Consider the following 22,097-nt stretch of genomic DNA (forward strand, 5'->3'; position numbering starts at 1 on the left):
TTCCCGCCCGAACCGGCTCGTGTTCGTCAGTCTTCTTTTGTCCGCGCTCAGTACGGTCATGTTTACGCCGTTCGCGCCCCTTAAGTTGACCTCGCGTGTCTTTTTTGGCTTTTTGCTACAGAAAAAAAAAAAAAAAAAAAAAAGGATTTCGGAAGAAGCCCTTTTCGGACCTTTTCCCCGTCCTGTATTTCTAGTTTTTGCCCCGTTAAGTTTTCTTTCGTTTTCGGGGTAGGCCCTTTTGAGGCCTCGGGTCGAATTTTTTCTCCCCCTCTTTTTGGTGCCTTACCGCAATTACGAGTTTTGATTTCGCCGGCGTGATTTTTCCGCCCATGTCATCGAAGTCTCCCAGCGGCTTCAAGAAGTGCACCCAGTGCGCCCGGGTAATCTCGCTCACTGACAGGCACGCGCCGTGTCTTCAGTGTCTGGGGGCTGGGCACCGCCCGCAGGCCTGTAGTCTTTGCGCCCTTTTACAGAAAAGGACTCAGGTAGCGAGATTGGCCCAGTGGAACGTTTTGTTCTCGGGCTCTTCGTCAGCATCGGCACCGGGAGTATCGAGTGCGTCGACGTCGACAGCGTCAACACCTCCGTCCTCGGCCGCGACTGCATCGAGGCATCGACCCTCTGCATCGGGGCCGAGACATCGGAAGGCTGCGTCGGCGTCGGTGGTACCGGGACCTCTACTAGTGCTGATGTCGTCGGACAGTGGTGCTTCGACTGGAGTGCAGGTGAGGGCTGTCCATTCCCCTGCTGGTGGTGGTGAGCCTTCGGGTGGGTCTCCCCCTACCCTGAGGGCTCCTGCGGTACAGCCCCCCCCCCCCCCGAGACCGACCTTCTTCGGCCTCGGCCCCAAGAAAGCGACGGCTGGATTCTACGTCCTCGTCGGTACCGGGAAGCTCCGGTGACATGCTTCATTTGAAAAAGACAAAGACGCATCGACACCGGTCTCCTTCCCGTGTCAGTACCGAGAGCTCTGGGTCGCCGAGGGAGTCGGCACCCAGTAGGCATCGGCACCGAGAGGACCGCTCACCCTCTGTGCAGGAGGTGTCGATGCGCTCCACTCTAGACAGCCCGGAACAGCCTCCACGCCCGGAACAGACTCTGACATCGACACCTGCATCAGCTTCCATGTCTTTCTCCACAGCCGCTCTGCACGAGAGTCTCCGGGCCGTTCTCCCAGAGATCCTGGGAGAGCTGTTGCGCCCTTCCCCTCCGGTACCGGGGGTGCTTGCGCCACCGGTACCGTCGAGTGAGGCGCCGGCTGGCCCTTTGCTCGGGGTGAGGTCTCCGACATCGGTGCCGCTTGCGGTACCGACTGCGGTCGCCTCCCGGGAAGGCTCCCCGACGACGTCGGCGGAGGGAGCTTCGCCTGCGCGGGCGAGGGAGTCTACCTCTCAACGCCGTGGTTCCACGGAGTCGAGCCGGGCACGGCTTCAGACACAGGTCCGTGAACTTGTGTCTGATACCGATGGTGAGGACTCGTGGGAGGAGGAGGAGGACATCAGATATTTCTCTGACGAGGAGTCTGATGGCCTTTCTTCGGATCCCACTCCCTCCCCTGAAAGGCAGCTTTCTCCTCCCGAGAGTCTGTCTTTCGCGGCCTTTGTTCGGGAGATGTCTACGGCCATCCCCTTCCCGGTGGTTGTGGAGGACGAGCCCAGGGCTGAAATGTTTGAGCTCCTGGACTATCCTTCTCCACCTAAGGAAGCGTCCACAGTACCCATGCATCATGTCCTAAAAAAGACATTGCTGGCGAATTGGACCAAGCCATTAAGTAATCCCCACATTCCCAAGAAGATCGAGTCCCAGTACCGGATCCATGGGGACCCAGAGCTGATGCGTACTCAGTTGCCTCACGACTCTGGAGTTGTGGATTTGGCCCTAAAGAAGGCTAAGACTTCTAGGGAGCATGCTTCGGCGCCCCCGGGCAAGGATTCTAGAACCTTAGACTCCTTTGGGAGGAAGGCCTACCATTCTTCTATGCTCGTGGCCAAAATCCAGTCTTACCAGCTCTACACGAGCATACACATGCGGAACAATGTGCGGCAGTTGGCGGGCTTGGTGGACAAGCTCCCCCCTGAGCAAGCCAAGCCATTTCAGGAGGTGGTCAGGCAGCTGAAGGCGTGCAGAAAATTCCTGGCCAGAGGGGTGTATGACACCTTTGATGTTGCGTCCAGGGCCGCTGCTCAAGGTGTGGTGATACGCAGACTCTCATGGCTGCGTGCCTCCAACCTGGAGAATAGGATCCAGCAGCGGATTGCGGACTCGCCTTGCCGTGCGGATAATATTTTTGGAGAGAAGGTCGAACAGGTGGTAGAGCAGCTCCACCAGCGGGATACTGCTTTTGACAAGTTCTCCCGCCGGCAGCCTTCAGCTTCTACCTCTACAGGTAGACGTTTTTATGGGGGAAGGAAGACTGTTCCCTACTCTTCTGGTAAGCGTAGGTACAATCCTCCTTCTCGACAGCCTGCGGCCCAGGCTAAGCCCCAGCGCGCTCGCTCTCGTCAGCAGCGTGCACCTTAGCAAGGCCCCTCGGCTCCCCAGCAAAAGCAAGGGACGAGCTTTTGACTGGCTCCAGCAGAGCATAGCTGACATCCAAGTGTCAGTGCCGGGCGACCTGCCGGTTGGGGGGAGGTTGAAAGTTTTTCACCAAAGGTGGCCTCTCATAACCTCCGATCAGTGGGTTGTCCAAATAGTCCGGCAAGGATACACCCTCAATTTGGCCTCCAAACCTCCAAATTGTCCACCGGGAGCTCAGTCTTACAGCTTCCAACACAAGCAGGTACTTGCAGAGGAACTCTCCGCCCTTCTCAGCGCCAATGCGGTCGAGCCCGTGCCATCCGGGCAGGAAGGGCTGGGATTCTATTCCAGGTACTTCCTTGTGGAAAAGAAAACAGGGGGGATGCGTCCCATCCTAGACCTAAGGGCCCTGAACAAATATCTGGTCAAAGAAAAGTTCAGGATGCTTTCCCTGGGCACCCTTCTCCCCATGATTCAGGAAAATGATTGGCTATGCTCTCCGGACTTGAAGGACGCCTACACACACATCCCGATACTGCCAGCTCACAGACAGTATCTGCGATTTCAGCTGGGCACACGTCACTTCCAGTACTGTGTGCTACCCTTTGGGCTCGCCTCTGCACCCAGAGTGTTCACGAAGTGCTTGGCTGTAGTAGCGGTGGCACTTCGCAGGCTGGGGGTGCATGTGTTCCCATATCTCGACGATTGGCTGGTGAAGAACACATCCGAGGCAGGAGCTCTACAGTCCATGCAGATGACTATTCGCCTCCTAAAGCTACTGGGGTTTGTGATAAATTATCCAAAGTCCCATCTTCTCCCAGTGCAGAGACTCTAATTCATAGGAGCTCTACTGGATTCTCGGACGGCTCGTGCCTATCTCCCAGAGGCGAGAGCCAACAACTTGTTGTCTCTCGTCTCGCGGGTGCGAGCGTCCCAGCAGATCACAGCTCGGCAGATGTTGAGATTGCTGGGCCACATGGCCTCCACAGTTCATGTGACTCCCATGGCCCGTCTTCACATGAGATCTGCTCAATGGACCCTAGCTTCCCAGTGGTTTCCGGCTGCTGGGGATCTAGACGACGTGATCCTCCTGTCCACGAGTTTTCTCAAATCCCTGTATTGGTGGACGATTTGGTCCAATTTGACTCTGGGACGTCCTTTCCAAATTCCTCAGCCACAAAAAGTGCTGACTACGGATGCGTCTCTCCTGGGGTGGGGAGCTCATGTCGATGGGCTTCACACCCAGGGAAGCTGGTCCCTCCAGGAACGCGATCTGCAGATCAATCTCCTGGAGTTACGAGCGGTCTGGAACGCTCTGAAGGCTTTCAGAGATCGGCTGTCCCACCAAATTCAGACAGACTACCAGGTTGCCATGTATTACATCAACAAGCAGGGGGGCACCAGATCTCACCCCCTGTGTCAGGAAGCCGTCAGCCTGTGGCTCTGGGCTCGCCGTCACGGCATGGTGCTCCAAGCCACATATCTGGCAGGCGTAAACAGTCTGGCCGACAGGTTGAGCAGGATTATGCAACCTCACGAGTGGTCACTCAATTCCCGTGTAGTGTGACAGATCTTCCAGGTGTGGGGCACCCCCTTGGTAGATCTCTTTGCATCTCGAGCCAACCACAAAGTCCCTCAGTTCTGTTCCAGGCTTCAGGCCCATGGCAGACTGGCATTGGATGCCTTCCTCCTGGACTGGGAGGAGGGTCTGCTGTTTGCTTATCCTCCCATACCTCTGGTAGGGAAGACTTTGTTGAAACTCAAGCAAGACCGAGGCACCATGATTCTGATTGCTCCTTTTTGGCCGCGTCAGATCTGGTTCCCTCTTCTTCTGGAGTTGTCCTCCGAAGAACCGTGGAGATTGGAGTGTTTTCCAACCCTCATCACACAGGACGAAGGGGCGCTTCTGCATCCCAACCTCCAGTCTCTGGCTCTCACGGCCTGGATGTTGAGAGCGTAGACTTTGCCTCTTTGGGTCTGTCAGAGGGTGTCTCCCGCATCTTGCTTGCTTCCAGGAAAGATTCCACTAAAAGGAGTTACTTCTTTCTATGGAGGAGGTTTGCCGTCTGGTGTGACAGCAAGGCCCTAGATCCTCGCTCTTGTCCTACACAGACCCTGCTTGAATACCTTCTGCACTTGTCTGAGTCTGGTCTCAAGACCAACTCTGTAAGGGTTCACCTTAGCGCATTCAGTGCATACCATTACCGTGTGGAAGGTAAGCCGATCTCAGGACAGCCTTTAGTTGTTCGCTTCATGAGAGGTTTGCTTTTGTCAAAGCCCCCTGTCAAGCCTCCTACAGTGTCATGGGATCTCAATGTCGTTCTCACCCAGCTGATGAAACCTCCTTTTGAGCCACTGAATTCCTGCCATCTGAAGTACTTGACCTGGAAGGTCATTTTCTTGGTGGCAGTTACTTCGGCTCGTAGAGTCAGTGAGCTGCAGGCCCTGGTAGCCCAGGCCCCTTACACCAAATTTCATCATAACAGAGTAGTCCTCCGCACTTACTCTAAGTTCTTGCCAAAGGTTGTGTCGGAGTTCCATCTGAACCAGTCAATTGTCTTGCCAACATTCTTTCCCCGTCCTCATTCCTGCTCTGCTGAACGTCAGCTGCACACATTGGACTGCAAGAGAGCATTGGCCTTCTATCTGGAGCGGACACAGCCCAACAGACAGTCCGCCCAATTGTTTTTCTTTTGATCCCAACAGGAGGGGAGTGGCTGTGGGGAAACGCACCATATCCAATTGGCTAGCAGATTGCATTTCCTTCACTTACGCCCAGGCTGGGCTGGCTCTTGAGGGTCATGTCACGGCTCACAATGTCAGAGCCATGGCTGCGTCAGTGGCCCACTTGAAGTCAGCCACTATTGAAGAGATCTGCAAAGCTGCGACGTGGTCATCTGTCCACACATTCACATCTCATTACTGCCTGCAGCAGGATACCCGACGCGACAGTCGGTTCGGGCAGTCAGTGCTTCAGAATCTGTTCGGGGTTTAGAATCCAACTCCACCCCCCTAGGCCCATGTTTATTCTGTTCCAGGCTACACTCTCAGTTAGTTGGATAAATTGTTAGGTCAATCTCAGTTATGTCCTCGCCGTTGCGAGGCCCAATTGACCGTGTTTGTTGTTTTGAGTGAGCCTGGGGGCTAGGGATACCCCATCAGTGAGAACAAGCAGCCTGCTTGTCCTCGGAGAAAGCGAATGCTACATACCTGTAGAAGGTATTCTCCGAGGACAGCAGGCTGATTGTTCTCACAAACCCGCCCGCCTCCCCTTTGGAGTTGTGTCTTCCCTTGCCTTTGTTTTTGCTACATATGGGACTGTCGAACACGAGCTGGTTCGGGCGGCAAGACGGCCGCGCATGCGCGCGCGAGGGCTAGCAAAGGACTTTGCTAGAAAAGTGTTCCGATTGGAGGGGCTGCCGTGGACGTCACCCATCAGTGAGAACAATCAGCCTGCTGTCCTCGGAGAATACCTTCTACAGGTATGTAGCATTCGCTTTATCTGCTGCTGTTTTCTGTGTCTGTTTCATATATGTAGTAGATTTTTGTTTTAGTACAGTACTAGCTGAATGGCTGCAACTTTAATTCGAGTCACTTCCAAAATTGTTTATACCAAATGTTGCCTATATAATTCTTTAAGAATGAAAATATTCTATTAATGGAGGAAAAAAGCTTCAGATGCTCAATTCATTGATTACTAATTACTATGTAAGTAATCTTTATATTGGACGAACTTCTTCACCAGCCTTATAAAAAAACCTCCAATTTATTCTTTTTCTATTTTTTGTGTGCTTTTTCTTTTTCTTATGCTATAGTTTTTTAAGAAACGTTTGCATCATTTTATCTAGTATTCATTTTTTCAAGTAAAGACTTAATTCTTTGTGTTGGCTTGGGTCTGCTCAACAGAGCGCCTCCGTTTTGGTCCTTCAGGAGCCAAACAGTGTCTCTCAAAATTTTCTAAGTCCTTTCTGGTTTACTTATTGTTTTAGGCTCAGACTAGGGCCCTAAAACAATGAGTAAACCAGAAAGGACTTAGAACATTTTGAGAGACTCTGGCTTCTGAAGAAGGACCAAAATGGAGGCGCTCTGTTATTTTATATATAATATCACTGCCTGGTGGTTCAGCACTTCGTTCATCGGGTAACTCTTTTTGTATATATTATGTGCTGAATTCAGGTGATACTATTCCTCAATTCACCTTCTACTTAAAGTGATATAAGTTTAACCAATAGCCAATGCTACTAATAACACAGTCTATAAATTCGCATGCACTTACCTTATAAGTCGTGTATGCTCCATCTTGCTGAGTTGTGACAAAATATCCAATAGCTTCCCCAAAAAAGACGCCCGACGCCGCATGTTTCAGAATCATTTTTTCAGGGACTCGGGTTTAAAGGCATTAACTAGCAGCGTTTTCCTCCTGCTGCTGACTTCCTTCCGTCCTTATCTTGACTTCATTTCAGTGCTGTTAATTGTAAGGTAACTTATGCTGGAGCCCTCTTTTATATGGGTCTCAACCAGAAATCTAATAAAAAACACACATGACCAAAGATCCTCTATATGTACCACTTAAAGGCTCTTTTACGCCTCTTATGCCTGAATATGTTCAAAGAAGAAAAAGCAAAAGAAACTAGTGAAGTGTATTGTAAGCCACACTGAGCCAGCAAATAGGTGGGAAAATGTGGGATACAAATGCAATAAAATAAATTAATTAAATAAATATAGTCTATGCACACAGACTGAAACATATATATTTTTTGTTTATATTCATCCTATCAAATAATGGTATTCCATTATATTTTTCATTAAGTCCCTTCATTGGATCAACAGTCTGCAACCTATATATCCACCACTGTTCCCGACGAGTAAGCACCTCCACTCTATTGATCGCAGAAAAGTTTCTGGCACCTGGTCTATCACAAACCACTGTAATTCACTGAAACTGTGTTGATGTTGCAAACATTGAAGTACCAACGGAGCAGTTATAGTCCTTGTTGTCAAGAAAGGGGATACTCCACAAAATGCATTCATCAGGCATATGAGAGAGCCTGGCATGCACAGCGGTCTCTGTTGTTGGTAGATAAACCTAAGGAACAGATGGATAAACAAGAATGCGTTTTGGGTTTTTCTACTTTGGCTCCTCAGGTAGCTCAAATTTTGCATAGACATTGGTAGGTATTAACCTTCCATCCAGTCTTTGCTCAGTCTCCATGTATAGCATACACCCGAGGACGTAATTTGAGAAACAACCTAGTTCATACCATGGTGCTGCAGATCTTTCAACATTTGGAGACAGGATTACATCATCCGTGTGGAGAATGCCAATTTTATTCCCAGACTGTGACCATTAGTGAGTGGACATATACAGCTACCCAACAAAAATATACATTACATCACGATACGACTTGTCAATCTTTTTTTGTTGTGTACATTATAAAATGTCCTTGCTAGCTATATTATGTGGGACGTACAAAGAGAAAGATAAAAATAAGATTAACAGAAGTCGTTTGACAACAAGGACCATAACTGCTTCGTTGGTACTTAATTGTTTGCAACATCAACACAGTTTCAGTGAATTACAGTGGTTTGTGATAGACAAGGTGCCAGAAACTGTTCTGCGATCAATAGAGTGGAGATGCTTACTCGTCGGGAACAGTGGTGGATATATAGGTTGCAGACTGTTGATCCAATGAAGGGACTTAATGAGAAATAGAGTGGAATACCATTATTTGATAGGATGAATATAAACAAAAATATATATACTTCAGTCTGTGTGCATAGACTATACACTTCACTAGTTTCTTTTGCTTTTTTCTTCTTTGAACATATTCAGGCATAAGAGGTGTAAAAGAGCCTTTAAGTGGTACATATAGAGGATCATTGGTCATGTGTGTTTTTTTGCAGTGATGTCACTACGAAGAATTAGATTTCTGGTGAGACCCATATAAAAGAGGGCACCAGTATAAGTTACCTTACAACTAACAGCACTGAAATGAAGTAGAGATAAGGACTGAAGGAAGTCAGCAGCAGGAGGAAAACGCTGGTAGTTAATGCTTAAACCCGAGTCCCTGAAGAAATGATTTTGAAACCTGCAGTGTCGGGCGTCTTTTTTGGGGAGGCTATTGGATATTTTCTTGTCACGACGCAGCAAGATGGAGCATACACGACTTATAAGGAGAAATTAGATCTTACCTGCTAATTTGCTTTCCTTTAGTCCCTCCGGACCAGACCAGGATTGGACTGATGGGTTGTGCTCGCCTACCAGCAGGTGGAGACTGAGAAAAAACTCTGACTCTAGAGAGCCAATAGGAGCCCTGGCCATGTGACCTTAGCCTCAGTATTTGAATAACAAAGCAGGAAAGAAAGAAAGACCTTTTGTGCCGTATGGAATCCTAGCAGCCACAAAGCACTCGGCAATGCCAAGTATCAGAGCTCACCAGCAACTCTCACCAGAGAAGTGGTATGGCCCAATATGTATTACAGCTCACCAGCAACTCTCACCAGAGAAGTGGTATGGCTCACTTGTACTATAGCTCACCAGCAACTCTCACCAGAGAAGCGATATGGCTCACATGTAATATAGCTCACCAGCAACTCTCACCAGAGAAGTGGTATGGCTCACTTGTCTTATAGCTCACCAGCAACTCTCATCAGAGAAGTGGTATGGCCCACTTAAGATTTTATATATATTCCATCAACTGAGCTTACCAGCAACTCTCACCAGAAAAGTGGTAAATCATATTTAAGGTTTTATAGATATTCCAGCAACTGAGCTCAGCCACAACTCTCACCAGAGAAGTGGTATGGCGTATTTAAGGTTTTATAGATAGATTCCAGCAATTGAGCTCACCAGCAACCACCAGAGAAGTGATATAGACCACGTAAAGTTCTGTATATATATAGTATTGTTCCACGAATTGTAAAGGAATGAATACACTTCCTACTGAATACACTTCCTACTTAATAAAAGAAGCTAAAGAGTAGAGAGAACATGGGAGGGGCCTGGTCCGGTCCGGAGGGACTAAAGGAAAGCAAATTAGCAGGTAAGATCTAATTTCTCCTTCCTTAGCGTCCCTCCGGACCGGACCAGGATTGGACTGATGGGAAGTACCAAAGCAGTAATCTGAAGGGAGGGACCCTATGAAAACTGCAGAGAAATGTTCATGCTGCATAGGCCACCTGGCGACAACTAACATGTAGTGTCTCCCAATGAGCAAAATAAAATGAAAGTAGGACTAAGTTGCCAACTTACCAATGTGCACTGAGAGCACCAAAAATCGCCATAGTAAGAATAGAGCCCGCTTCTGAAGTTGTGGAATATGTTGTAATACGCTGTGGAACTGCCCTCTCAGCGAGAAGAGAAATAGACATTCTCATTTCCTTGATCCTTCGCGATATAGCGGGTTAGAAACAATGAAAAACTTGTACGCCTACTGGCTAGAAGGACAAAACCAATAAGAAAAAAACGATTGGGAAAGGTGAAAACTTTAAACTACAGCAGACCGAAAAGAAGTTACCAACCGTAGAAGTATTCCACACATAGATCTACTTGCTGCAATGGTTACTAGGAAACACTGCTTGAAGAGGAAAACTTTATAGAAAAAGTTATGGCTACTAGAAAACAGAACTTTAAGAGTCTGTTCACCTAGTTCACCTAGCTGGTGGACGAAACGGGGGGTACAGATGCAGGACTCCTTTAAGAAACCGCTTTGACAGTGGATGCTGCATAAGCATGCGGTTGTCAACAGTATCATGCATCACTGATAGAGCTGCCAAATGAACTCTAATGGATGAGTAAGACAGACAAGATTTCGCAAGATGCAGAAGATATTCCAAAACATGCAAAATGGATACTGTTTGTGGAATGAAGTGGCGAGAGGAGCACCACAGAGTGAACTGTCACCACTTTGATTCATAGGACTTTAATGTAGATTTCTGTCTGGAAGCAATTAAAACTTGAAGTACTTCCTGCGAAAATATCAAAGATGTTGCGGACCCAGTAACCACGCCATAAGTTTGAGTGACTGGGGGTCCGGATGTAGAAAGGTGCCTTGGTTCTGCGTAAACACCTAGTGAGATGACGGAAGAAACGCATAAAGAAGGTTGAAAAACCCCTGCTGGAAGTTGGCATCTGTCCCTGTCTCCGTCAAGACTGTTGCTGAACGGAAGAAGCAAGAAATGTTCGTGAGCCTGAAGGCAAAAAGAGATAGCCCTGAAGTGTCGCAGTGAGGAAGTAAGGCTGAAAAAATGAGTCCATTCACCTAAATGCAGGGTGACACAACTAAGAAAAAATGAGTACAAACTCAAGAGTATATACTCTTAACTCCTCCTTGGCGGATGACATAACCCATTGCCATGGCAAGGACCAACATAGCTCTCTCCGCCTTGTTTGTCAGTAGGGAAAACAAAATTCACCCGAAGGTAAAACGAATTGCTGAGGTCCCCCAGAAAAAAAAAATATACAAACAAGCTTCTGCCAAAAAGTGTACTGCACGAAGCATCCCAATGACAGAACTAAGGTTCTTGAGATAACTAGATGACACTTAAATAGTGCGATTGATGACCCTGAGATTCGCAATAGGATGAAGGAAAATTCCTTCTTGGGCATTAGAAAGTAAAATTGCATTCTGCAGAATAGAGCGAGGAAATGGCCGAAGGCCCAAGGTCACCAAGAAAAATATAAACTGGGATGTTTGCAGAGGAGACAAAAGACTGTGCGCCAACCTGACTAAACAAAGAGAAAATCAGAGATATCTGATGAGAGATCAAATGAGAGATCAAATGAGAGGCCTGGCTACAATCACCACCCAACCTAGAGACTGTAAGAAATGCAACACCCGGTGCGTGACCTGAGAACTCTGCTGATAAGACTTTCTCCAATTAGGCAGTCGTCTAGGTAAGAATGAAATGACCCTAAGAGCGCAATGAACATCCTCTTAGATCTATAAAAGAACGGAAGAGAGAGTACTGCTGAAAATGACCGGTTAATGCATAAGCAAAAAACTAGCCATTCTCTGGATCCTGAGGAGAAGAGGAAGGGTGACCAAGGACACCAGTTAAATAGGGCTACAAACTCCAACCCTATCTCTATGGCGTTCCATAGTTGGTTAAGTTCTGAATATAGAAAGTTCTGAATATAGGAGTCCACCAGCTATGGTAGTACGCTCCGGACAGAAAAAAATTGTCCCAGTATGAACGTCTGATTCACCGGCCTGTAATTTCTTGGATCTCCCTAATCCACATACCACTAATCCACGTACCACGGTCATGCGTCCTCCCTCAATGAGATGTAGATTGTAAGCTCCTTTGAGCAGGGAACGTCCTTCTTTGTTAATTTGTACAGCGCTGCGTAACCCTAGTAGCGCTCTAGAAATGTTAAGTAGTAGTAGTACCAGACTCACACCCAATAGATATGAATGTTGAGCTTGTTTCAGGTTAAAACACCGAACCTAGGCCCAGGGTCCCCAGTGTTCCTAGTGGTGAACAGCCATGGCAAATATTGTATGCGTTAGTTTGCAGAATTACTGCAAAGCCTTGCTTTTGGAGCAGAGATTTCTGTTCGATACTCTCGTGAGAGGTTTTTTTTTTTTTTTTTTTTTTCCTTTAATGCTGTTCTGGCTGTAGAAAGGTGGACATTTGAGCTTCCCCAGAATGACAAAACTTATGTACCTATGCCCATTAGATATGAATGCTGGACTTGATGGACTTTAGGCCTTACCCAGCATAACCATACTTATGTACCTATGGCATAAATACACAGGAAGTGAGTGAATCCCCTTCCAATTGAAAGAACACTCTGGACTGAAGGCGCATAGAATGAAAATGAAAAAGGACAAACTTGGCAAATACCTGTAACGAAAAAAGTGAAGTTGTGCCACAGCCACTTGGTGAAGGCAGTGTAGACAAGACTGTATCTGAATTCAAGAAAGCTTGATATAACATCAGGTCTCTAAGGAAGAGGAAGAGATAGCAGATGGTATGTATAGGCATACTGGACCAAACCAGGATGTTTATAATCTGCCAATGCTGAACTGATAGAGTAGAGACAAACACGAGTAGATGGTTTGAGGACCGTCCACTATCTTTAAGTGAAAGGATGACTTTATTCTCTAAGTGACCATATGTCCTGTAAAAACCAGAAGAAAGCTAAAATGAAAAATGAGAGGCTTCAAGGCAGTTGGAAAAGAAGGGAAGACATGAATAAAGCATGCCTGCTAAGGCAGCTGAGTGATTGGGAGCTTGGTAGACAGGACTGTCCCTCAGAGAATATGAAAGAGCTGATATATCCCCATGGCATCTGAACAATATACTGTATGCCTCTAGAGAAGGCTTCTTAAAGTCGGAAAAAGAAAACACTGTATAACACTACAGCCATTGAGAGTGTCTGTTAAGTTCTTAAAACACTATATAACATCATAGGCATGGAGTAAAATGCTTGAAAGGAACTAATATATTATGGTCAGAATTGCAAAGTACCAATCAATTGACTCTTAGACAATGTAGTCCTATTCACCAGGGAATGAGAAAGACAGAAATTTACTCTATGCCTATAGAGAAAGTTTCTAAAGTTCTTAAAACACTGTATAATACTACAGCTATTGAGGAAAATGCTTGAAATGAATTATGATATTATGATAAGATGTAGATTTTCCACCAGGCAATGAAAAATGACTGAGCACCAGAAAAAACTAGTGTTAACAGCCCCGTGACACATAGAAATTTAAAAGAAGAAAAGCTTGTTATATATTCATATATGAAAGGAGCCCCCTTTCAACCAAATATTGCCTGCTGATGTGAAGAGCATTTTAGAATACGCCGTTCAGCACATACAAAAGTGTACACATCTTGGAGCCGAACTGCTCTATGAACTGCAGCCTTACCTTCAGCAGAGAGATCCCCGACTGATAAGATGGAGGGAGAAACAAAATGGCCGCCGTTCGCTCCACTGGCCCTGTGGCGATCGTCGACAGCGCGCCAGACACCTCCGAACAAGCGGAGCCCAGTGGAACGGAGAAGAAACAACAGCCGGCGAAAAAGGCCCCGAAAAAACTGGAGGCAGCACCGGACCCGAAGAAACCTTGAAGGGAGAGCAAAATTTACACGTTCCGGCTGCGTGAACTGCGCGACGCTGACCGACAGCAGCTGTTTGAACTTTTAAGCCATATCGGAAAAAACAGGTGGCCGCGCTTACGCGGTTCGCACATTTCTTTTTTTTTTTTTTTTTTTCATTTGTTTAAACTGCCGCCGCCAAAACGCAAGAAAATGGAGGAAATTAAATCTGACGAGAAAAATCGCTGTTTAAAGTCACAGATACTGAATTATTTTCTTCTGTTTGTTTTTTTTTTTTTTTTTATAACCCCTCAATCATAATAAAACACTGGAGCTGCCTGCTCGTTTGAAGTCTGGGGAAAGAAAGGCTGCTTCTTTGAATTTCCTTTTATTTGATTTAATTCTTTTAAAGCAGCTGCCTGTTAAAAGTGGCTGCCTCTCCCAAAGACGGTACACCTTTCCAGAGAAAGGGACGGCCCTTCCCTGCTAAGCCAGGGAGATGGGGAGGAAGGGGGGTGGACTCGAGACACCCGAGTTTAACACCCCCGAGGCTGTCAAAGAAAGAAGAGAAAGGAAACCCTGTCAAGCCTCTAAATAAGATTCCAGGCACAGAAGAATTATCACAAATATCTGTAATATCTAAAGAGAAAAGGAGAGAGACTAATGGGCTCACTTCCTACCTGCTGGGAGACTGAGAAAATACTGAGGCTAAGGTCACATGGCCAGGGCTCCTATTGGCTCTCTAGAGTCAGAGTTTTTTCTCAGTCTCCACCTGCTGGTAGGCGAGCACAACCCATCAGTCCAATCCTGGTCCGGTCCGGAGGGACGCTAAGGAAGTACGTGCAAATTTATAGACTGTGTTATTAGTAGCATTGGCTATTGGTTAAACTTACTAATTCTCAATTCATCTTCTTCTTATGACCTGAATTCCAGCACATAGTATATACAAAAAGAGTTACCTGATGAACAAAGTGGTGAACCACCAGGCAGTGATGATATCACTTGCAGCAGTGAGTGTAAATCCACACTCACACTCTCTCTCTGAGGCATTTACATGTTTCACTTTTATTAGAACTCACATTTGAAGTATTTTTATGAATTCAGTGCATTTTTTTTTTTTTTAATAAAATGATGTTGTTTTTCTAGGAATGGGAATAGATGGAATGGGTTTTCCCATGAGCAAAATGGGAGGTAAGCTGAAATACATGTTTATAGAATTTTTACTTATAGAACTGCTCCAGTGTCATGACAGGAAATCCTGCATTCCTCAGCAATCCTCCAGACCGTTCAAGACGCTTGGGTTATGCAGCAGAGGGAGACTGAGAACACTAAAACTTCTTATACAAGTAGCCTGTGCAGACCTTCTACTAACCAGTATTTTCTCAGTCTCAACAGAGGGTAGATATGTGTAGCCTGTGCAGTGTACTCAGTCTGGTAGGCCCGTTGGGGGTTTCTAGGTTGGGTTGTAAATGTTAGAGAACCCACACTTGGATCTCTTTTACAGGATGTAAGTCCTAAGGGGGCTTCTTATTCCCTGTGGGGTGTCACACCCAGGTGGCCGGGTCTCTCCCCCTGTGCTCTTCCTCTGGAGGACTGCTTGACCTCGGCTACAGACCTCGTTCTGTACCCTTGAAGTGTTTAGGCATCAGCAACGAGGTAAAAAAAAAAAAATAACGTTTTTAAAAGGCGGCTATTTTGGCCGTTCTTGTGGCAGTCCAGAGATAAAACGTCTTCAAGGGCGTTCTTGCCTTAGGTGGTGTTGCCTATTAGTCTGTCAAAGCACAAAGCAACTGTTTGTTTTTATTGTGTTCGCGGCCATTATGTGTAAGCCGGCGTTGAAGTGAAAGGTGGCCAATGTAAATTTTGTGGGGAGCCTACGTTGTCAGCGCTCTTGCCCCCTGTGCTTTCCCCGGAGTCTGCAGAGGTGTTGGGCGGCGATTTGACCGCACATTCCAGGCCGGCAACGGCGGGGCCAGTTTTTGCTGGAAACGCGGCCATTTTGGCTGTGCGTCCCAGGTCGGCCTTGACGGAGTTGTTTTTGGCGGGAAGCGCTGCCCTTTTGGCCGCACATTCCATACCGGCGCCGGGGGACTTGTGTGTGGCGGGAAGTGTGCCTAGTTTAGCTGCGGATCACGTGATGGACCTGCCGCCTCGGGAGCGAGGGGGGTCCGTCGCGGAGACTGCGGGAAGTGTTGTTGGGGCTTCAGCGGGGGGGGGGGGGGGGGTCTGGCTTCCCCCCTGAGTTTGTTTGGTCTCTGGATAATGCCTGGAGAGCTGGCCCCTCTCAGGCTGTTTGTTCCCCGGAGGCTGCTAGCTCAGACTGCCCCTATTTGACTGACTGTACATTTGTCCTTTAGATTGTAAGCTCCTTTGAGCAGGGACTGTCCTTCTATGTTAAATTGTACAGCGCTGCGTAACCCTAGTAGCGCCTTAGAAATGTCAAGTAGTAGTAGTAGTTAAGCGCCCATGGGTGGATATTTCGAAGCCTATGGAGATACTTTCTCTGCCTGGTTCAGACGTTTGGAGTGACCCAGGAGAGGAGGATCTCTTAGATGTGTCTGAGGATCAGGATGGGCTAAGGCCTGGGGAAGATACTTCAGTGGTTTGCATTTTTCATAAGGAGGAGTTGTTAGAGCTCGGTTTGCATTTTTCATAAGGAGGAGGAGTTAGAGCTCATTGATCAGGTGATCTCTACTTTGAAGTTTGCTCCAGCGGCCACTCCCTCTGCGGATGGACCCCAGGTAGATCCCTTGGTTAAGGGGATTCGGAGATCCTCCCATTCCTTTCCCATGAATTCAGACATTAGGGACATGGTTTTTTAGGAATGGTCTGTGCCAGAGGCTGCTTGTAAGGTGTCTAGGGCTATGGCGCGGCTGTATCCCTTGCCTCCGGAAGATTTGACCCTGCTGAAACCACCTACTGTGGATGCGGTGGTTACGGCGGTTACTAAGGCTACGGCCATTCCGGTGGATGGCGGTACAGCCTTACGGGATCCTCAGGATAGGAAGCGAGAGTCATTTCTGAAGTGCAGCTTTGATTTGTCGGCTTTGCCCTTGCAAGCCTCTGTGTGTGGGTGCTTGGTAGCCAGAGTTTGTTTCAGTTGGGCGGAGAAGCTCTTGGATGAGCCTGCGTTAGATAGGACTGGTTTGGTTCAGGACCTGGCCAAATTGGAGATGGGGTCTTCGTTTTTGGCAGACACCCTTTATGATTTGCTAAGGGCTTTGGCTAAGAATACGGCTCTGGCAGTGATGGCTCGCAGGGCTCTTTGGCTTAGGGGCTGGGTGGCAGATGCGGCCTCTAAAGCAAAGTTGTGTTCTCTACCTTTCAAAGGTTCTATGTTGTTTGGAGAGGACTTGGATAAACTGATGAGTGGTCTTGGGGATACCAAGGTCTCACGGTTGCCGGAGTTACAGCCTAAGGCGGCTAGTCGAGGTGTTTTGGCTAGAGGTCGGTTTAAGGACCCGAGGCGGTACAGGCCGGGCAGATTTGTGTCTCCTTCTAAAAGCCGTTTTTTCCAACGGACGCAGTCCTTTCGAGGGGGTCGTCGAGGAGGTTGGGACTCCTCCGGAGGTGCCGGAAATGGTAATAAGTCCTCCTTATAAAGGTGTGCGGGTCCAGCCTCTGGTGAAGGTTGGGGCGCAACTTCGTCTGTTTTATCAGGGGTGGACCCAAATTACTTCAGATCAGTGGGGTGCTGGAGGTCATTCGCGACGGTTATGCACTCGAGTTCGAGCACCCGCTACCAGATCTGTTTCTTCCCTCTCCTTGTCACTCTCGAGTCAAGTTAAAGGCTATTCAAGAAACTCTGGGTCGCTTAATCCAGTTGGGAGCTGTGGTACCCGTTCCTCGGCACGAGCTGGGAATGGGTGGTTGTTCCATTTACTTTGTGGTGCCGAAGGAGGACCAGTTTCGACCCATTTTAGATCTCAATAGGGTCAATGGGACGCTCAAGGTGCCATCCTTCTGCATGGAGATTCTGCGCTCGGTCATAGTGGCTGTTCGTCAGGGAGAATTTCTCACGTCACTGGATCTCACAGAAGCGTATCTGCATGTGCCGATTTGAGAGGCCCATCAACGTTTCCTTCGTTTTGCTGTTTTAGGGAGGCACTTTCAGTTCTGTGCTCTGCCTTTTGGTCTGGCAACGGCTCCATGCACCTTCTCCAAGATAATGGTGGTGGTAGCAGCGGCTTTGCGGAGGCAGGGAATTCTGGTGCATCCGTATCTGGACGACTGATCTGGGCGAAGTCTCGGGCTTACAGTGTGGCGGCGACGGCTCAGTTGGTCGCGTTTCTGGAATCACTCGGATGGGTAGTGAATGTAGTCAAAAGTCAGTTGATCCTGTCGCAGAGTCCGGAATACTTGGGAGTGTGGTTTGACACGGCAGTGGGTCGTGTTTTTCTGCCAGATTCTCGGATCGTCTCTCTTAAGCAGCAGGTCCGGCTGTTAATATCCGTTCAGAGTCCGACGGTTCGAATGTACTTAGGGTTCTGGGCCTCATGGCAGCGACAATAGAGGTAGTACCAGGGGCCAGGGCGCATATGCGTCAGCTTCAGGCGGCTCTGTTGTCCCGGTGGTCTCTTCAGGTACACAGTTTGGAATTGCGGTTGCCATTGAGGGGTGCTTGTTGGCGTAGTCTCCAGTGGTGGCTGTGCTCAGCCCATCTGAAAAAGGGCATGCTGTAGGAACCTCCTCAGTGGGTGATTCTGGTAACGGAAGCCAGTCTGCGGGGCTGGGGAGCTCAGTGTCTTGGTCAGTCCGTGCAGGGGCGGTGGTCGACGGAGGAAGCTCAGTGATCTATCAGCCGTTGGAGACGAGGGCGATTCGGCTAGCTCTGTTGGCGTTTCGCTCAAGTGTGGTCGGAAAGGGGGTAAGAATCATGTCCAACAACGCGACAGTGGTAGCGTATGTCAACTGGCAGAGCGGTACAAAGAGTCCGCGGTTGACAATCGAGACGGCTCTGCTCATGAGTTGGGCGGAAAGGCATCTAGTGCAGATTTCGGCAGCGCAAGCGGCCGGAGTAGACAACGTGAACACGGATTTTCTAAGCAGACACATGTTGGACCCCGGAGAATGGTCTCTGCACCGGTCGGTGTTCGACCAGATAGTTCTAAAGTGGGGAATGCCAGTAGTGGATCTCATGGTGTCGGCACAGAATGCTCAGGTTCCTTGGTATTTCAGTTGGCGTCGGGATCCGCAAGCGGAAGGGATCGATGCGTTGGTCCTTCCGTGGTCTCAGCGGGTATTGCTGTACGTGTTTCCCCCGTGGCCCTTGATAGGTCGAGTCCTACAGAGGGTAGAATGTCATGCAGGTCCGGTGTTGTTGGTGGCTCTGAATTGGCCGCGTCTGCCGTGGTTTGGGGATCTGATGTGCTTGTTAGAAGACGAGCCTCTGCGGCTGGGGGGCTTGGTGCTGTTGTATCAGGGTCTAGTTGTCATGCCGGATCGGTTCTCTCTTACGTTGTGGCCCTTGAGAGGGAACGTTTGATAAGGAAAGGGTTTTCCCTTCAGGTGATTCAGACGATGCTGCAGTCTCGCAAACGTTCGACATCTTTGGCCTATGTGCGTGTGTGGCGCATATTAGAAGATTGGTGTGGGGATCGGGCATGTGTCCCTTCGACAGCTTCTGTGTCGTGCATTTTAGATTTCTTGCAGGATGGTTTTGAGAAGGGCCTTTCATTGTCATCTTTGAATGTGCAGCTGGCTGCTTTGGCGTGTTTTCAGGGTAAGGTGCAGGGCAGGTCGGTTGCGTCTTCCCCGGATGTGGTCCGTTTTTTGAGGGGGGTGAAGTTGCTTCGTCCTTCTCAGCGGCCGGTAGTTCCTCAGTGGGATCTTAATATCGTTCTTGACTCTTTGGCGAGTTCTCCTTTTGAGTCCTTGGAGTCTTGTTTGATAAAAGACCTTACTATGAAGGTGGTCTTTTTGGTAGCTATATCGTTGGCTCGCCGGATTTCGGAACTTCAGGCTCTTTCATGTAGGCCTCCGTTTTTGTGGTTTTCTAAGGAAAAGGTTTCGCTGCGTCCAGTGCCTTCGTTTTTGCCTAAGGTGGTATCCTCCTTTCATGTCAATCAGGTGATATCATTGCCGGTCTTGGGGGATGCTTCTCAGCGTCGTTTGGCGAAATTGGATGTGCGCAGTGTGTTGAAGGTTTACTTGTGCAGGTCGGAGGAATTCAGGTCTTCGGACAGGTTATTTGTCCTTCATGGGGGCCCAAGAAGGGAGCGGCTGCTTCTAAGGCATCTATAGCTTTGTGGTTGAAGGATGCCATCTCTTCGACTTACATATTGCATTCCACTAGGGGGATGGCTGCTTCTTGGGCAGAGAGTAGTTTTGTTCCACCAGTGGACATTTGTAAAGCGGCGGTGTGGTCCTCCCTGCATTCTTTTGTCAAACATTACAGAGTGGATGTACAGGCAAGGGAGGATGCCAGTTTTGGAGCTGCAGTCCTCTGGGCTTCGCAGGTCCCACCCTTGGATGTGTTTACTGCTTTGGTACGGCCCAAGCGTCTTGAACGGTCTGGAGGATTGCTGAGGAAGGTGAAATTAGGCCTTATCTGCTAATTTTCTTTCCTCTAGATCCTCCAGACCTTTCAAGAGCCCACCCAGTGTATCGGACAATTCAGTATGATAATTTCTTTACAGTTGCTGATATTTCTAGTAGCTCCTGTGATTTGGGTCTTGGAGTTTTACTAAGGGCAGTGTGTGGTACTGTTTGTGCCCATCTGCAGTTGAATTCCCCCGTCTTAAGGGGAGGAGATCTGAGTTTGGATTCAGTGGTTTTGTTTAGGTGGAGGTGTTTTGTTCCTGTGCTTTACTGTTTTACTGGTTAGTAGAAGGTCTGCACAGGCTACTTGTATAAGAAGTTTGTGTTCTCAGTCTCCCTCTGCTGGTAGGAGTGCATAACCCAAGTGTCTTGAATGGCCTGGAGGATCTAGAGGAAAGAAAATTAGCAGGTAAGGCCTAATTTCACCTTCTTTTTCAACCACCAGACCATTCTAGAATGGATGGGTTATTCCACAGCAGAAGAGAGAGAGAATGAATTGGTGATACTTGCCCAATATAGGGGGAGGGAAGGAATTTTGGATTTAGCTCATTTCTTTTTCTGTTGTAGCTCAAGGCTACTTACCTTCAGGTATGGTACCTATTTTTCTTTCTCCAGAGGGCTTATGATCTAAGTTTGTACCTGAGGCAATGGAGGGTTGGTTACCAAAATCAGATAGAACAACAGTGGGATTTCCTGATTCTCAGCCTTCTGCTCTTACAATTAGGCTAGGCACTGTACAACCATCACATGCTCAATATTCTGTTTCCAGCAGATGGAATATCCTGTACAGCATTTTGACCTGACTGGAAAGCTCCTGGGCCAGGCTGTGTAACAGGGTTTCTGTGTCAGTGTGCATGTTCTCCGTATGTGGGGTGGGGGGCATGTCCAGGGTATAGCCCGTGGTGGCCATTTGTTTGGGGGATATCTGGAAGAGTACTTGTCACGGTGGAGCAGTGGATTGGGCAAATCAGTCCCTGGCAGTAGAGTGGGAGAAAAATGGTATTCAAAACGGCATGGGAAGGCACTGGGAAGCGCAGGAACAGTGATCTTATTACTATCTATAAGCTTGGGGACAAGCCTTCTTAGATCCTTCCCCCTTAGTGCCAAGGGACAGAGGACATCTATCTTAGCTGCTCCTGTAGAGGGAAAGTGTTTCATGGACAGGGGAATGGCTTTCCCCTGAGCTTATACTACTGCTACACAGGGTACTTTTCTACCTCTGCTCTGAAGGTAAGAGGCTGACCTAGGGCTACTGAGTCTGGAAAAGCCAAGAGGAGAAGAAATAAACAGTTTCCTTGTCACTTGCAGCAGATGAATCCAGGAACTAGTGGGTTAAGTCCGCCTACCAGCAGGTGGAGCTAAGAGATAAACAAACTAAAGGCAGTGATGCCAGACAGCTAGTTCCTTCCTCAGTTAGTATGTCTCTTATCTCAGCAGGTGGTGGATGGCTTTTTCTCCAGCTCCTGGGCCCAAGGCCTCTGAGGGTGCTCCTGGGCCGGTGGCCAGCTTGAGCCAGGGGTGGCGGACTGGTGGTATCCCCTTTGGCAGCATACACAGTTGCTGGGTCCCTGCTGCACCTCAAGTTCCCTCTGAACAGGCTTTTGCTGTTCCTTTCCTTCCCTGTTTGTTTCTGCCTCCGGAGAAGCACAGGGAAGTGTGTTTTTGCTGAGAGCAGGTTTGTGTTACTGCTGTCCAAGTCCTGTTTTCTGTTGCCTGCTTGTCTGAGCCTGCCTCGAAGTGGAGTTGGAGATTTTTTTTTTCCTTCGGCTCAGCTGTCAGTTCCCGCGCTTTCCCGGTCCGGGGTAAGTCCTGTGGGTTCCTGTTCGGGGGAGGGCGATGGCAGCGGAGGCGGTAAAACACTGTTCCCGATGCGGGAAATGGTGTTTGGCGGCAGGCCTTTGCAGCACGGGGTATGCTGATTTTGCGAGACTCGATGGCCTTTTCAGAATTTCCTTTTGAGCAGATGGTCACCGATGTCGCTGGATTATCAA

The 22,097-nt window shown here is 48.3% G+C and overlaps 1 protein-coding gene across 4 annotated transcripts in view; it reads left to right on the forward strand.

The window, feature by feature from the left end:
• HNRNPM (heterogeneous nuclear ribonucleoprotein M) overlaps window positions 1-22,097 on the forward strand; it is a 170,041-nt gene that overhangs the window by 125,639 nt on the left and 22,305 nt on the right. For 3 of the 4 annotated variants that reach the window (XM_030217975.1, XM_030217973.1, XM_030217976.1), the window contains one exon: window positions 14,713-14,757. The exons of the other annotated variant lie outside the window; for it this stretch is intronic. In XM_030217975.1, coding sequence (XP_030073835.1) covers window positions 14,713-14,757 — 45 coding nt within the window. The remainder of the gene's footprint in view (window positions 1-14,712; window positions 14,758-22,097) is intronic. 4 annotated transcript variants of the gene reach the window in all.

The sequence above is a fragment of the Microcaecilia unicolor genome, chromosome 11 (assembly GCF_901765095.1).
Source record: "Microcaecilia unicolor chromosome 11, aMicUni1.1, whole genome shotgun sequence".
NCBI lineage: Eukaryota > Metazoa > Chordata > Amphibia > Gymnophiona > Siphonopidae > Microcaecilia > Microcaecilia unicolor.